Raw genomic sequence first — 18,072 nt, forward strand, 5'->3', positions numbered from 1 at the left:
GGACTTAGCACATCGCTGCTGCAGTTTTCAATATACAAAATGATAGTCATGGTCCGAACTACAAGCATTTCTGAGGACAGCCTATGGAACAAAGGAAAACGGGGATATGTTCTGAGACCTAAGGGTTTTTTACAAGATTTAGGAAAGGTCAGAACACTATGACTGAGGATAGCTCTCAGCTCTTTGATGCAGCAGGGGAATTGATACAGAAATTGGAAAATTCCATGTGGGTAAACGATAATATCTCCCTTGGCAACTTCACAGATTGTTGCATTTTCCCGACTTCTACACAACGTCCCAGATAGCTTTAATGAAAAGATTGAACATACTTCAGATGAGGAACTGATCTATTCTCGGGTTCAGATACACATGTCCAAATGTCCCTCTATTAATAATACATTTTTTAATCAGACCGGTCCAAGGAACTTAACACAAAGGGATTTAAGTTTCCCTTTCCCTCCAATTGTGAGCAAAAGTGGAATATTAGAAGGGATCTTTGAATCAAGGACAACAGTTGCATTGTTTCAATTGTAATAAGCAAGGGCAAACCAAGAAACTATGCAGAGTTCTAATATAAGAACTTCCCAAGCAGGTTACTCAAAAGGGGCCAAGAGCTCAGCGCAATTTTTGGAAATCTGAGTAACAAAAATGGTACAGATAACTTGTACGTGCCACTGTGGTCTCGTGGGGGACGCCATAGAGCCAAGGGCGATAGTACAAGGAACAGTGGGGGATGCAAAGATCCCAATTTTTATTGATATGGGAGCTTCATTTAACTTTATACTCTGAAACCCTCAACAGAGACAGTGTGTGATGTACAGGCCCATAGATTAAATACCTTAGGTTTTATAAGAGTGCAGTTCACACTGGGTGATTGAATGTTAATAGAAACATTTTTGGTGATAAAAGTGGTTGTGTTGGGCAACCGACTTTTGTTGAGCCATCCCGCATGCAGAAGCAGGATATCGGTCCATACAGGCGTTAGTGACATAACGGTTGGGATACCGGGTGTTTCCATTCCACATGGAACTGAGGTAAATAAGGATACTGAGGTTAACATGGATGATATTGATGATAATAACGGTGAAATTGTTAATAATGGTGATATTGACAACAATGGTGATACTGATACCGTCATGGGGGTTATGGTTGATTGTATTGGGAATACTTTTATAAACATGGGTGATATTCATGTAGATGTGGAACTTATGGTGAATAACCAGTCACAGGAAGGTCCTATGTATAATGGCCATGGGGATTATAGATATAAAGGCCTGTTAGGGGAGGATGTTATTTTAAATCCAGGTACAATGACTAAGGTGAAAGTCAGGTTGAGGGAAGTGTCAATGCCCAAAGAGGTGTGTATAATTGAGGGTAGCAAAAAATTAAAAAGGTGTTATTAGCATGGTGTCGGTAAACAAGGTATCAAATACAGGTGTCATATGGGTGGAATTGCTGAATAGTAATGATACAGTTAGGAAGTATTGGAAGAATACTTATGTGGTAGACCTTTGGGATCGGAGTGGGGATAGTGGTTCAGTGGCTATTGTAGAGGGGAAAATTGGGTTTCCAGAGGTGGAAATGCAAATGAGGAAGAAAATCTTTAGGGATCACTGACCAGATGCATACTACAAGGAGCATATACGGAGAAGCTTGAAGCAAATGTTTTGGCGGAATTTGGGGATACAGTGGCCTCCATTATTTGTGTTCTCCGGATTCGTGGACTCACAGATTCAGAGATTTCTCTGTGGACCATATTTACCCATTATTTGTGGGAAATTCACCTATTCATGGGGTTTTCCAACTAAAATAATCACTAATTAGTTTATTTTGATGTTATTTTCATGACTAAATACATTTTTATGACACAAAAATGATTCACTAACTTTCAAATATTAATATCAGTTAATACTGTATTAGTAAGTTTAATAAGATTAAATGATATCACATAACAAAACAATAATTTTTTCTCTCTTACAGAGATTCATGTTTTTTGTATAATAAATAAATTATTTACTATTTTCAAATATTAATATTAATGTAAAAAGCAATATCTATTCATTAAAGAAAATGCTACTGTGAATTAGTAAGATATTAGTTTATAAATTTAAAAAATAATGTAAGAATGAAAGAAACCCCAGACGTCTCTCTCTAACTCCAGGTACTAAAGCTGTCAAATATATCAAGTAATGTGACAGGATGGGGAGGAGCTGTTGTGTTGTTGCCACTAAGTGTTCATATAATTTCTATCTCTCTCTCTCTATTACGAGATGAGAGAATTTTCATATTTCATGTACTATATGCTTATTAACACTCTCAAATAATAATAATAATAAAGGGATTTTGACGTAAGGAAAAATCTATTTCTGGGCGATTGGCTCGTGTCGCCAGCGAAATATCCTTTAATCTATTATTTCTAGGGTAAATGTACTAACACATACCAGAGAATAAATAAATAAAGAAAAAGGTCAGTACAACTGACTCGCTCACCTCCAAGAGGGTGTCGGTATGAACACTATGGCGAGTGAGACCACTACCACGAGCCGCTTGCCAATAGAAATCTCCCACTACAAAATCCCCACAAGAGGGGAGCCGACCCACAGAGTGGGCAGCAACTACTACTACTCCATCCCATGCTGCCGACTGCTGCGCCTCTGGTGGCCATCCTGAAGTTAGCAGACAATCTTGAGCGATGGGATGGGTAGGGCGGGATTTCGCTGGCGACACGAGCCAATCGCCCAGAATAGATTTTTCCTTACGTCAAAATCCCTTTTCTGGGGCTCAGCTCGTGTCGCTGCGCGAAATCGTACCAGAGAAATAGCACAAGATTGTAAAGAAAATTCAACTAAACAAAAAGGGGTCTCAAATAAAAGATAACATAAAAAGAAGAAATATAATTGCTAATAAATATACATATACACAATGATACAAAATTAGAAATATTACTTAAATTAGACTTAATGCTAATAATATTTCTTAAAATTAACTTAATTTTTACATATATACAGGGCTTACATGGAATATATGTTAAAGGCAGTATCTGTGTATAGATATGTACAAAGAACTCAAAAGCAATTATAACAATAACTTGAACAGAACAAACTTCAATAATAATAATATATGAAGGGAATGTATATGACTTAATATACAAAACCCGTAACCATTGTAAATAAGATGTATCCCCTAGCATAAAAATAAGGGGATCACATCAAAGAGATCAATACATACAATCGATTGTGAGTGCCCCTAGCAAAAAAATAAGGGACACCCACCATATCATCATAAGAGCAGCTAAGACCCAAGGTAAACGTAGATGAACATGACAGGCATAGACGAACTGTTGGGTGAGACAGGTAGAAAGGAGGACTGGATCTTCTACTAAAGATTAAGCAGAGTCGGGGGAAACTATGTTACCCGCCGCAACTGCTGAAAATTTCAGAGCTTCCAAGGACTTTAAGTAATGACGCTTAAATACTGTCGGCGATTTCCATCCAGTATATTTTTTCAACTCATCGAAATTCATATGTTGGAAATAGTTAATTGAGGTGGCTACTGCCCTGACATCATGTGCTTTTGGGAAAGTCAGGATTGGCTTGCTTAATAAAGTACAGGATCTGCTGCCTGATGCCTTTAATAGATAAAGTACCACCTTTTTCTCTCTTAAAGAGAGGACCCGATGAGGATGAGGAGGTCCTGGACAGAAAGGCTCGTAAGGTCGATACTGGGCAGAGAGATATATCTTGTGGAAGGGGTACAACCTTCCATGGTTCCCACCTCATCAAAGGATCTTCATTCTTTGCTATAAAACTACGTTCCGGAGAAAGTAGCACTTCCCCTGTGGGAAGAAATTGAATATGATCCGGATCTCTGGATAATGCCGACAGTTCTGAAATTCTAGCTCCTGAGGCCAAGCTTAATAAAAATAGAGTTTTTCTTAAGAGCATTATAAATGAACATGTATCATTATCAGTTTCTGAAGCCAGCTTTAGAACATCATTTAAGAACCATGATACTGACGTAGGCCTTACAGAAGGTCTAAGTCTAGCACAAGCCTTGGGAATAGACGAGAAGTAGGAGTCTGTCAAGTCTATGTTGAAACCAAATTGAAAAATCTTTTTCAAGGCTGACTTGTTTGTCGTAATGGTGCTAGCTGCTAAGCCTTTTTCAAATAAAGATCTGAAAAAGGATATAGCTGAATTGATTGTCATGATTCTAATATCTGATTCTCTCAGGAAGGTTGCTAACTTTTTGACAGCAGCATCATACTGTCTCAAAGTTGAATCCCTTTTATCAGATTCCAAGAAGAGAATATTTTGAGGGTCAATATTCGCATCTCTTTTCGCTGCAAACTTCATGAAATCCATAAAGTTAGGGTTTTGAGAATTCCTGAGGAAGCGAACACAGTCTTCGTTTGCACTGACTGGGAGAGCCTGGGACTGGGAATTCGAAGAGGGCGAAGACCCAGTTCCAGAATTAGAGGGTACCAATTGCTCTTCGGCCAGTCTGGGGCTACTAGAGCCACTTGACCCTTGAATGTCCTGAGTTTGTTCAGTACCTTCATGAGAAGATTCACTGGAGGGAAGACATAAATCTTCTCCCAGTTGTTCCAGTCTAGGGCCAGGGCGTCCGTGGCATAGGCCAGAGGGTCCAGGTTGGGGGCCACATAACATGGGAGTTTGTGGTTCGCTTGGGATGCGAAGAGATCCACTTGTAAGCCTGGAACTCTCTGAAGAATCCATTGGAACGAACTGCTGTCCAGTGACCATTCCGACTCTAGAGGTACTGATCGGGATAGAGCATCTGCTATGACGTTTCTCACTCCAGCTATATGGGTGGAGGAGAGGTGCCAACTGAACTTGTCCGCCAGGGAGAAGATGGCTACCATGACATGATTTAGATGGCGTGCTTTGGAGCCTCCCCTGTTTATACAATGGACTACCACTGCGCTGTCTAAGACTAGCTTTATGTGGGAGTACTTCGGCGGACGTAACCTTTTTAGAGTCAAGAACACTGCCATTGCTTCCAGTACGTTTATGTGGAACTGACGGAACTGAGGTGACCAAGTTCCCTGAACTTTCTTGAACTGAGAATATCCTCCCCAACCGCTTAACGAAGCGTCTGTGTGGATGGTAATCCCCGGAGGAGGAAACTGAAGGGGCACTGATATCGATAAGTTCTTGACTTTTGCCCACGGGCGTAGTCGATTCCGTAGAATCTGAGGGACTGAGGATAATTTGTCCCTGGACCTGACATTTGCTCGTGAGCGCCAGATTCTGGTTAGGTCTTTCAGTTTGGCTTTCATCAAGATGTTTGTCACTGATGCAAACTGGAGTGAACCCAGGATCCTTTCCTGGGTTCTTCTTGACGCAAGTTTGTGACTCAGAAATTGCTTTATTGACTTCGCTATTTCTTTCCTCTTGGCTGATGGAATCGACAGAGTATGGGAGGATAGATTCCATTGAATGCCCAGCCACTGAAAGTTTGACTCTGGAGTGAGTCTTGACTTGGTCCTGTTTATCTTGAAGCCTAGATATTCCAGGAACTGAATCACTTTCAGTGTTGCTTTGTGGCATTCCTCGACTGTTGGAGCCCAGATTAACCAATCGTCGAGATACGCTACTACCATAACCCCTTGCGATCTTAGTTGTTGAACTACCACTTCCGCCAACTTCGTGAACACCCTGGGTGCTACGTTGAGCCCGAAAGGAACTACCTTGAAGGAGAATGCCTGATCTCCTATCTTGAAGCCCAGATACGGACGGAAGTGCCTTGCAATAGGGATATGATAATAAGCGTCTGTAAGATCGATAGAGGTGGTGACGGCCCCACGGGGAAGTAAGCATCTTGAACTTGTCGCAGCGAATGGCTAAGTTTAAGCGGGACAAGTCTAAGATTACCCTTCTTTTTTGTGAGCCTTTCTTTGGAACGCTGAACAAGCGCCCTTGAAACTTTAATCTGTTGACTCTCGCTATAGCTCCTTTCTGAAGGAGGTCCTCCGCATACTCCGTCAATTCTTTGGATGGAAGTTGGCGGAAAGGTCTGGATGGGGGCGGGTTCGCTACCCAGCTCCAACCCAGGCCTTTTGACACAATGCTTTGCGCCCACTTGCTGAAATTCCACCGGTGGCGGAAGTGAAACAGCCTCCCTCCTACCTGAAAGTCCTCATTGGTGTTGGTAGCCTCCGCGGCCTCCCCTGAAATGTTTTCCTCTATTAAAGGACCCTCCCGATCCTCTCTGACGAAAGGATCGCTTACCTCTGCCTCCCTTACCCGAGCGGTCATACTTCTGGGAAGCCTGGCCCTCGAAGACTTGATTGAAGGCTGGGGGGAAATGACATAGATAGGCTGCGATTGAGCCTTGGAGGTAGAAGGTTGGGCTGCTTGCACCAACGGGACAGCTGGAACAGGCTGGGTAAAGTGTGGCTGTTTCTTTTGGTAAGGCTGGAAACGTCTGGGTTTCTTCTGAGCCTTACCTCTGGCAACTTGATCTTGGCGTCTCTTGGCCGTAAGACCCCAACGATCTTTAAGGCTTTGGTTAAGCCTTGTAGCCTCTGCCTGGACCTCCTTCACCATCGCATCTGGGAAGAGGTCTGCTCCCCAGATGTTCGATGCAAGCAACTTATTCGGTTCATGCCGAATCGTTGCTTCTTGGAGGACATGTTTCCTACAGTTTGTTCTAGCCGTGGCGAACTCGAACATATCAGACTGCACCGTTTGAGTCAGTGACTTGGTGATCAGCTTAAAAAGTGGCTCAGAACCATAGGAAATGGTAGCCACCTCGGTCATGGCCATGGTATTGATAGACCTGGCCAACCTAGACTTGGCATCAAATTCTGCCTGAATGAGGCTATCTGGAAGTCTAGGCAGCTTCTCACCAAACTGCTCCATAGCACAGTCTGGTTTGGAGTTGCCCGCAAGAAAAAGTGTTGGGCAGATCTTCCCACAACTCACCGGCTGAGGGAAGTAAAGGGGACGTAGGGTCCGCTTCTTTCAGCTGAGGCAACGAATCCCCCTTCTGGGCTGCTGGAATGGTAACCGTAGCAATCTTTGTCAAGAAAGGGAGCGGGGTACTCTCTTCCATTGTAAAGATTGTGAAAGGACTCTTAAACGGCTGTATTCTCGTGTTCGAACAGTCCATGTCCTCTAAACACCTGAGCCATTCTCTTTGAGCCTGGTCTCGTGAATAGAGGACTGTTTTCTTTAGGTACCTTATCGTCTCGAGTCACTGGCAGAGGCGGTGAGCCTGGCGTAGCCGATGAACGGAGGCTGAAGGTCTTCCGGGTAGAACTCGAAGTCTTCAATCCTCCGAGTTCCACATTCCGGGATAGAAATAAGCCCGTCCTGGAAGGGGGCGTATGACGCTACCCTCCAAGGATTGTTCATACTGAACGGAGGTAGAGAGTCATACGGAGGCAATTGCGCTCCCCCTGTGCTGAAGGGTGGGGGAGAAGCTAGCGGAGCTTGGCTCAGTCCGGCGATAATGTTGTCCTGGGAGTTGATCCTATCAGACAACCGGGAGAACATCTGTTCCATACTGGTTTTTAGAGACCCCACCAGATCGCCCACTTGTTGCAACAGGCCAGCGTTGGAATCCAAAGCCGGAGCTGCTGCGGAGGTGGACGGGTGGCTCTGAACTGGAACCAAAGGTACTGGAACGGTTGACTCCGCTGGAGTGTGTGATCTCTCCCTGGAGGATCTACTCCTAGAGGATTTGGAGCCGGACCCGGAAGCTTTAGACCTCTCTGCTCCGGGGTTTTTAGCCGGAGACTTACGAGATGATGATGACGCCGACGCCGTCTTTTTAGACGACGACGACGTCTTAGTCAAGGTTTTTACTGCTTGTCCTTTGACCTTAGGTCTAACGGAAGCATCAGGAGAAGTATAAAGTTCTGTACCTGTAAAGCCTTGGAAGGATGGAGAGGTTGCAGGGGTAGAAGATCCAGTGGCACCCAAGGGCATCCCTTGGGCGTCCAACGTACTCACCTCGACCAACAGGTCGTCTACACCTACCATGGGTTCAATGTTTAGATCTAACGTCGCGACTTCCGAGGAGATGTCCTGGCCTGGATCCGTCAACGAGGCAGCGAGCTGTTGTTGGATGAACGCAATAGTCGGGGCCGCCTCTGCTGGGTCGATGTAGCCCGTTGACTTGCCTCCGGGGAAGATCAGGACCGCCAACCTCTTCTCGAGAATGTAGGGCATACCCTTGGCGGCGTTCTTCCCAAAACCGCCGACCCAGGCCCGCAGGGTTGCCAGTGCGGTGTCCTTCACAGCCGGAGCCTGGAAGAGAGGGTATTTATTAGTTTTTAAGATTAAACTTAAAACTAAAACTAAATTAAAAGCTTAACTTAAAATTATAGGGGATGCGAAATCCCCTGTATTTTCATCTTAAGTTTAAGAAAAATTAGAATTTTTTAAAACTTAAGAACTATAACGAAGTAGGGACTGGCTAACGGAGTTGGAAATACTTACCCCGTCTAAGAGCTGGCTCACCAGATCTAAACAGATGGTGCATGTCTCGTGATACCAGACCTGGAGGTCCCCGTGCGGAGTCGCGCATGGAGCATGGGACCGGCAAACTTCATGTCCACAGGGGTCTTGAAGCGTGGCGGTGCATCCCGGATGCTCACAGTTGGTGGTCTGTAAGTGAGAAGACACATGAGCATCTTAAAGGCTATCACTTACAGGCTAAAGGACAGAAGAACTCCGCTGCATGCCGGAGCTCGGAAAAAGTTTGGGCATAACCCCTCCCTTACCGCCTGAATAGGCTATAACCCCGGAGAGATCCGGTGAGGCAGACAAGGGAGGGGGGATGGTTTAAGGTAGCTTAAGATAAACTTACTTAGTTTAACATAACTAATTCTTAAACCTATAAAAATCGAACGTACCGGACTAAGTCCAAGTGCGTCGGCGGAGCGTGTCGCGACCTCAGCGCGACGGAGGGGTTAGTAGAGACCAACTGTATGCCTCAGTCCACCCTGCGGGGTGAACTAGCACCTTTCCACTTGGATGCCGGAGCTCCGGTAGAAAAGGAGCCCCAGTAAGGTGGGAAAGGGCGAGAGGGCACACAGACTCGCGCTAGCAACGGAGCGACGGAGAAGCGACGGAGGGAGGAAAGGCCAGTCCCCCCCCCCTAGCCATCCGGCCGGACCGAGAAGCTGGAGAGGTCGAGTCCAGTCTGGGTCTGTCCCGTCCCTCTACTCCCTCCGCCTGGGGGGAGAGGGAGGCAGGCTCGGGTTATGCGGAGCGAGCGTGGGCAGACCAACCTCCCCCCGGCCCCCCTATGGAAGAGCGGGAGGAGGGGAAGAATATGACTGGACAGGCGTCTGGCTGCTCCTCCGTGATCACGTATTGACCGCGGGGCAGTAACAACAAAACAATGAAACGATAAGGCCTAGAATACACAACCGGCTGATCAGAGAGAAGCTATAAGGAAGCAACCGAACTGAAGAGCGGTAGCGCATGGGCCCTATGGGCCATAACCTAGGCTAGATGAAGCCAGACGCCTACACTAACAAAAACATAATACATTAAATAAAACATTGAAAGAAAGAAAACAAAATAGTAGGAGAAAAAATCCAGGAGTGTACGACTAACCCGAAAGAAAGTCTACCACTCAAAGCTAGCGGGGCCGATACTAAGAGCCGTGGCTAGGGTCTGGATAGAAGAAGCCTACGTAAGGTAAAAAGACATGCATGCATGACATAAACCGCGTAGACTGTACCCTAAAACAAATAGGATGCCTAAAAATAGAGCGTACTAAAGTAAGGGAAGGTTCTGGGTATGTAAGACAAGAACGAAACCCGCCACGAGGCAGAACCATGCTGCCATGCTTCCGACCTAGAGTTCATATTTATACCTAAAAAACGGCAAATACTGACTCAAGGACGGAAAAAACCAAATAGCAATAAACATTGAGTACTTAACTTAGCTGCTGCGATGGCTGCACGCTCCATGATGAGTAAATCCAAAAATAAGGGCACAAAAACACAGAGCAAAAAAGGGCACGTGTATACAGTGTGCGCTAACTGAAAAGGATGTCCACCAGAGGCGCAGCAGTCGGCAGCAATGGGATGGAGTAGTAGTAGTTGCTGCCCACTCTGTGGGTCGGCTCCCCTCTTGTGGGGATTTTGTAGTGGGAGATTTCTATTGGCAAGCGGCTCGTGGTAGTGGTCTCACTCGCCATAGTGTTCATACCGACACCCTCTTGGAGGGTGAGCGAGTCAGTTGTACTGACCTTTTTCTTTATTTATTTATTCTCTGGTATGTGTTAGTACATTTACCCTAGAAATAATAGATTAAAGGATATTTCGCGCAGCGACACGAGCTGAGCCCAGAAATATAACTGTAATTACAAAATTCATATGTGATAGTATTCTAAAGAAATACAATAATCTATCCATTTCACTTCTAAATAAGAATAACTCCCTCTCTCTTTCTTTTGTCACAAAAGATGTGTCATAGTGGTAACTTTCTCCCTCTGTTTCTCTGGAAGCGTTAGAAGTGTATGTACATAAATTAACATTTCTGTGAGAACAGAGAGATATCCACACACACACCCTCTCTCTCTCTCTCTTTTTTTTTTTTTACTGAGATGAAAGAATTTTTATGGTACTATTAAGTAATATGTTTATTGATATTTTCAGTTAATAATAATAATAATAATAATAATAATAATAATAATAATAATAATAATAATATAATAAAAATAATAATATAACTGTGATTACAAAATTCGTATGTGGTAGTATTTTAAAGAGATGAAAATAACCTTTCCCTTTCATGTATGTAAGGATAACTCCTCTCTCTTACTGAGATGAGAGAATTTTGATGGTTGATGTGTGTTTATTAATATTTTCAAATAATAATAATAATATAACTGTAATTTCAAATGAAAATTCTTCGCTTCATCTCTCTCTGTATCCATGGAATGGAAACACCCGGTATCCCAACCGTTATGCCACTAACGCCTGTATGGACCGATATCCTGCTTCTGCATGCGGGATGGCTCAACAAAAGTCTGTCGCCCAACGCAACCCCTTTTATCACCAAAAATGGTTCTATTAACATTCGATCACCCAGTGTGAACTGCACTCCTATAAAACCTTAGGTATTTAATCTATGGGCCTGTACAAAAAATGTGTCTCTGTTGAGGGTTTCAGAGTATTGAGAGAACATTGACTGGTATAGACCATAGTCCATTAAGTTAACTGAAGCTCCCATATCAATAAAAATTGGGATCTTTGCATCCCCCACTGTTCCTTGTACTATCGCCCTTGGCTCTATGGCGTCCCCCACGAGACCACAGTGGCACGTACAAGTTATCTGTACCATTTTTGTTACTCAGATTTCCAAAAATTGCGCTGAGCTCTTGGCCCCTTTTGAGTAACCTGCTTGGGAAGTTCTTGTATTAGAACTCTGCATAGTTTCTTGGTTTGCCCTTGCTTATTACAATTGAAACAATGCAACTGTTGTCCTTGATTCAAAGATCCCTTCTAATATTTCACTTTTGCTCACAATTGGGGGGAAAGGGAAACTTAAATCCCTTTGTGTTAAGTTCCTTGGACCGGTCTCATTAAAAAATGTATTATTAATAGAGGGACATTTGGACATGTATATCTGAACCCGAGAATAGATCAGTTCCTCATCTGAAGTATGTTCAATCTTTTCATTAAAGCTATCTGGGACGTTGTGTAGAAGTCGGGAAAATGCAACAATCTGTGAAGTTGCCAAGGGAGATATTATCGTTTACCCACATGGAATTTTCCAATTTCTGTATCAATTCCCCTGCTGCATCAAAGAGCTGAGAGCTATCCTCAGTCATAGTGTTCTGACCTTTCCTAAATCTTGTAAAAAACCCTTAGGTCTCAGAACATATCCCCGTTTTCCTTTGTTCCATAGGCTGTCCTCAGAAATGCTTGTAGTTCGGACCATGACTATCATTTTGTATATTGAAAACTGCAGCAGCGATGTGCTAAGTCCTCTTTATTGAAATCTACTAAGGCCTTTGCCTACCTAAATGCCTCTACATTATTTTTTATTCCATTGGCATTCAAAAAGTTATTAACACCTTCAATGAAAATCTGAACTGGCTGAGAATGAATGCCATCATCCACACCCTGAAAAGGGCAAACCCCTGCTGCAATATTAGTGAGTTTATGTGACAAAGTGTGATCCTTGTTGCCTCCTTCCGCCATTTTGTCTTTTAGAGAAAACCTTAGTATTCAGGATTCGATCTGACCTCAATATCATTAGAATACCAACAATATTCCCAAGTTTCCCTCACAAATCACGAAAAAAAAAAAGAAAAAAAAATTACCAATCCCCACACGAAAATATTCCAAAAGTGAATATTCCCTGCATTCTACAGGAAAAAACACCCTCTCTGCTTTCACGGTCAAGGTTACCTCTCCATATGATTGCAATATAGGCCATGAACACGAGAGACAAAAAGACTTTCTGTCTCGTTGCTACCCGAGTATTTCTTCTGATCTCGCCCAAACCTCAGACCTCAAGCTGCTAGATTGCACCGACCATCACTCTTTGCATGCACTAACACCCACTCATATTAAAGAATTAAACATGTCGGTGCTGTATATTCCCTTTGTTGGATTAATCCCCTATAAATGCAGCTCCAATGAATACCTCATAATAAAAAAAAACTTTAATATATCCTGCTCCCCTGAAAAAAAAAACTATGCGTGACAATTTAAAGCAAACCTCTAAACTATTCCTTTAATCCTGCAAAATAAAAAAAAGGAATTACACAAGTGAGAAGTTTCTTAACATAATGAAAAAAATAAAAAGAAATATTGCACACTTACGTCTTTATTAAATGAATTGCACGAGATACTCTAAACATACTGAGGCCATCTATTCACTGCATTAGCGTGTATATCTAATCACACATGCGACCACAGATTTCTACAAAACCCACTACGACCCTCTCGTATGCGCAATCAATCACCATGAATACCAAACTCCCTGAGAAATTACAGTAACCACACTGAATTTGTTACACACGTTATATCAAGACTGTCTTTGAAATGCCACTGTCTTGGCCAATTAATCTTACTTTCCGAAAAAATTCTGTGGGAACGTTCTTCAGTTTTTGAGGGAAAAATTATCTCCCTATTCAGATCATTTCCCATTGGCGCTTGACAAAATAATAAAGTTAGTTGAATTATGTGCATCTAATAATGTATTTTCATTCGGGGAATCATTCTACAAGCAAAAATTCGGGTGTAGTATGGGTAGTCCTTTAAGTCCTGTTTTAGCCAATCTGTACATGGAATACTTTGAAACTACAGTAATAAATGCAATAAAACCCCAAAACATGCTGTGGATGAGATATGTAGACGATATTCTAACATTTTGGGATAATAGGTGGGGGAATTTTAACCTTTCGTGGACTGGTAGGGTCCCTGAGACCCCCAGTGAGTCTTTGTTATGACATCTCTCTTTCACTATCTACTAAAAAAAATACCCATATGTGATTAATTTTATCATTAGTGGTTTATGAATATTCACAAGTGTTAATAGCTTAGGATAATCAATTTCAAGGGAATGACAGCTAAAAATATACCTCTGGCGTCCGTAGGGACCCCACTGGTCTTCCGTGTCCTTAATTCTTCTCTATTTTGTTTTGGTGCAATTCTAAAAACTGTGTTTTTCTAAGCTTAGAGCACTCTGCTAATTCAGGAAGAAATGTTACATGTGACAACTTCTTTACAGATTTTAGCCTTGCTCTAAAACTCTGAACAAGAATATTACTCTATTGGGAACACTTAGGAAAAATAAACGGCAAATACCCCTATCATTTCAAGCATCGCGGTATCGCAAAGTGCAATCAACAAAGTTTGGCTTCAGCAAAGATCACCATCTTATGATATGCAACTATGTCCCGAAGATCAATAAGGCAGTAATTTTACTGAGCAAAATGCATTATGACAATAAGATACAAGAAGATGAACCTTTCATAATTTTGGAATATAATGCAACAAAAGGTGGGGTTGATACCTTAGACATCATAGTCAAGAACTATGCATGTAAAAGAATCACCAATAGATGGCCTTTGGTTATTTTTTACTGGATGATTGATGTTGCAGGATATAATGCTGCTGTATGTTTCATGGAAAAAAATTCTAATGTCTATACTGGAAACCAAAAGCGCAGGAATTTTGTCTCTGACTTAGCTGAACAGCTTTGTAAGCTACAGATCCAGCGGCGTTTCAGAGATTTACGAGCTAATTTCCCGAGGCATATAATTCAATGCATGAAAGCCTTCATGATTAAGGAAGACAGCACTACCCTCCACAACCCAGCTCCAAGAAACCAAGAAAAGGCGAGTCGTTTATCTGTAAGAACGAACCCCTTCTCCATTATTGAGCCCAAAATCCATTATCGCTTCTCACTCGTTATTCCCCTTTTATTATTGTGCCTCGTGTGCATCCCTATAGCTAATGCATTCTGCTAATAATTTCTTTGATCCTACAACTATAACTATATATATATATATATATATATATATATTATATATATATATATATATATATATATATATATTATATATATTATATATATATAGTATATATATCTATCTATCTATCTATCTATCTATCTATCTATCTATATATATATATATATATATATATATATATATATATATATATATATATATATATATATATATATATATATATATATATATATATATATATATATATATATATATAGATAGTTTTATATACATACATACATACATACACGCATACATTTGGATGACGAAAATAATTCTTGCTTATTCTGTCTGTTGTTATCTGGTTGACCCATAAATTGATTTAACTGAACACCTGCACCTACTAGTTAAGCTATGTAAGATAATGGTTAATCTGTGTGCCATTACAATAATGATTATAAAAGTAACAATAAATTGGATCTTAAAAATAATACCTTTACACGACAAACTTTTTCATTGGAATGTAATTTTAATCTATTAGCTTCTTTTGAAATACCCTCTTCTTATATTATCTGTTAGTATCGTAGACGTTAGTTAAAATTGTATGTTTATTTCCAGGAAAATTTTGAAACTTACCAGACAGATAGAAACTCAGTATTTGTCTTCAGTTGGGAGGCAACAGTCAAGGTTAGTATTTTCTCCTTTTTTGTCTTATAAAAATCAACTGATTGTAAACCAGGTCAAACATGAAGACTTTGCTGGCATAACTTTTTCAGTGGCTGCCTAATTTCGTTGAGATATCTGCGACACATTTGTCAAATTTATATGGAAACCTTTGCTATTTAACAGGTTAATAAAGATAATGATAATTTGAGTGTTTTTATTATTTGAATTTTTCAGGTATTCCAATTTGAACTGATTAGTAGTTGGTAGACCTTTCCTTTTTAGCTGATCAAGTTACCCAAGTTTCACTTACGAAGGTCATTCTGGTCACTGTAACTTGAGAGATCTTTTCCTCCTTCCTCTTTAATGACATTGTTATATTCTGCTTATATATGTATAGTGTGCTATTAGTAGTTTTTTTATTTATAACATTTTTTAAATAAACTTGAGTGATGTCGTAGGGTACATTACAAGAAATTTGTTTGCTTGCCATGAATCGACCTAACCATCTGTAGGGTTTACTGCCACAAGACAAGATTTTTGACATCTTAGGCAAGGTTCACATTTGACTGTGTAGTAATGTTTAATGGGCATTGTTTTGAGGCGTTTGCACTATTCTATTCGTTGATCTTAATTTTAGTTATTCCTTGTGTTTTGCTTTCTATCAGCAGAATGAATCTTCAGGAAATATTTAATAGCAGTATGGGAAGTGTGAAGTTTTCATTTGTGAAGTGGCGCCAGAACTAATTCTCATTATTTGATAGTCTGTTGTTTATCGTCTTATTTACTGTTTATATTAATTTTGCTCAAGTGTGTCAAGTATAAACATGCGGTAATGAAAAATAGATTATTGAAAAAGGGGAAATGAGCCAGCAGAGCTATGAAATACAAAAAGCTGTGTAATTTTAATACAGGTTTCACTTTCTTGGGATGATCAACTTATATTATCCAGTAATGATAGTATCTGTAATCAGAAGTTTTTACAAAACGTTAAAAAAGCCAACGATTTCACACCATCCCAGCAAGATTCAAGTATGAGGGGAAAAGAATCAACTAAACATAAATTTGACGTAAAGAACCAGGATCACAGCCATAGAAAACTGTGCTGAGAGCGTACATTGTAGTAAGTTAAGTATATCTTAGTTTTACCAGACCACTGAGCTGATTTACAGCTCTCCTAGGGCTGGCCCGAAGGATTAGATATTTTTACGTGGCTAGGAATTGATTGCTTACTTAGCAATGGGACCTACAGCTTATTGTGGGATCCGAACCACATCGAGAAATGAATTTATATCACCAGAAATAAATTCCTCTGATTTCTTGTTGGCCGAGCAGTGAATTGAACCCTTACCTTGAGATCTGTAGTTGAGCACGTTACCGACTCGTCCAACGTGGAACGAGCAAATCCTAATCTAAAGAACAAACTTCCTACGAGGACCATGCCAAGCAGTGAAGAAAATGAAGTTAATATAATAGATTGAATTTAAATGCAAACTTTATCAATCACACAGTTTTTCAAATTCCTGAAGAAAGTGAGCGCTTAGCATCCATCAAAGACAAAAGCCATTGATTGAACCCCATGGTCTTGAATGTGTATTCTGTAAATGCTGTCATATATAATCTAGGTGCATTTACCAGCATGGATGAGCAGTTCACAAATAATTTGGTTACCAATTTCATTAACCACAGAATGTTACAAAGAATAAACATTGAAAGTCCTAAATCAGAATGCTTATGTGAATTACGCCCAAAGTAAAAATATGAGGTCTCCAATCTAAATAGGGAAGATTGTTGATATGTATGTGTGAATAGTAAATCATAAAATAAAGCAGTTAATACATTATTTAAAAATAGTTCTTAATAGTTCAGTTAAAAGTACCAATACAGAACAAAAAACTGTTCATCCACATGATAAAAAGTAAAGGAATAATAGGAAACCATTATATCACCATTACCTAAGTACTTTAATCTAAATTTTCAATCCTTACAATATTCAAGTTGAATGTAAATGGATTTCAAACAAGAATCTATAAGGACTCCCATGTATTTGTCTCCTGCATGTTGGTAGAAATTATGATAAACAAATAAAAATTATTGGTTAGCCATCAGTTTATGAAAACTGCAATTGATACCCTTAAGACAATCACAAAAAATCTTCTTTTTCTCAGCTTAGTCCTATTTCTATATGGGGTCACCGTTTTGGATGAGCTGCTTCCATCTTCTAATGTAGTGCACTTCTGCTTCGTCAAGACCTTCTCACTCAAGTCCTCTGTTACACAGTCTCTCCATCTCTTTCTTGATCTTTGTCGTCTTCTTCTACCCTGCACTTTCCTCTCAATAGCTTGCATTCCAATATGGTCTTCCTCCCTTCTCAGTAGGTGTGTGTACCATCTCAATCCCCCCCTCCACTATCTTTGATATTTCAGCCACCTTTGTTGACCCTCTGATATACCTATTCCAAGTCTCATCCTCCCTCGTTATGCCAGACATACATCTGCTATATCCACTTTCTTTTCCCCTGTGTGTCATACTTGTTGTTTCTGTACCATATAGCATAGTTGGTCTTTATGGAAGTTTCCCTTTAGTCTTAATGGCACACTCTTGTCCTGTATCTGATGTCTTACTTCCTCATCCATCCTCCCACCGGCCTCTACTATTGACCCCACGTCTTTGAACTTGTGTATTCTCTTTATTTTTTCTACATCCAACCTAAAACTCTCCCTGCCATCCCACTCAATGGTGGTACACATATATTTTTTATATTTGCATATCTTCTCATTCTTCTATCCTCCAGTGCTACTTTCCACCTCTCCAGAATCTCCCTCCTCTCTGCACACAGCACAATGTCATCTGCATATAATATGCTCCATGGCACTGTCTTCCGTACGTCTCTCATCATGATATCCATCATGAAGTTGAAAATAAATGGCTAAGGGCTGATCCCTGGCATAA

The 18,072-nt window shown here is 40.8% G+C and overlaps 1 protein-coding gene across 3 annotated transcripts in view; it reads left to right on the forward strand.

Annotated features, from left to right (window-relative positions):
• Positions 1–18,072, forward strand: part of LOC135205932 (lymphocyte cytosolic protein 2-like) — a 408,856-nt gene that overhangs the window by 124,819 nt on the left and 265,965 nt on the right. For all 3 annotated transcript variants that reach the window (XM_064237130.1, XM_064237124.1, XM_064237141.1), the window contains one exon: positions 15,076–15,144. In XM_064237130.1, the coding sequence (XP_064093200.1) occupies positions 15,076–15,144 (69 nt within the window). The remainder of the gene's footprint in view (positions 1–15,075; positions 15,145–18,072) is intronic.

The sequence above is a fragment of the Macrobrachium nipponense genome, chromosome 11 (assembly GCF_015104395.2).
Source record: "Macrobrachium nipponense isolate FS-2020 chromosome 11, ASM1510439v2, whole genome shotgun sequence".
In the NCBI taxonomy this organism is placed as follows: Eukaryota; Metazoa; Arthropoda; class Malacostraca; order Decapoda; family Palaemonidae; genus Macrobrachium; species Macrobrachium nipponense.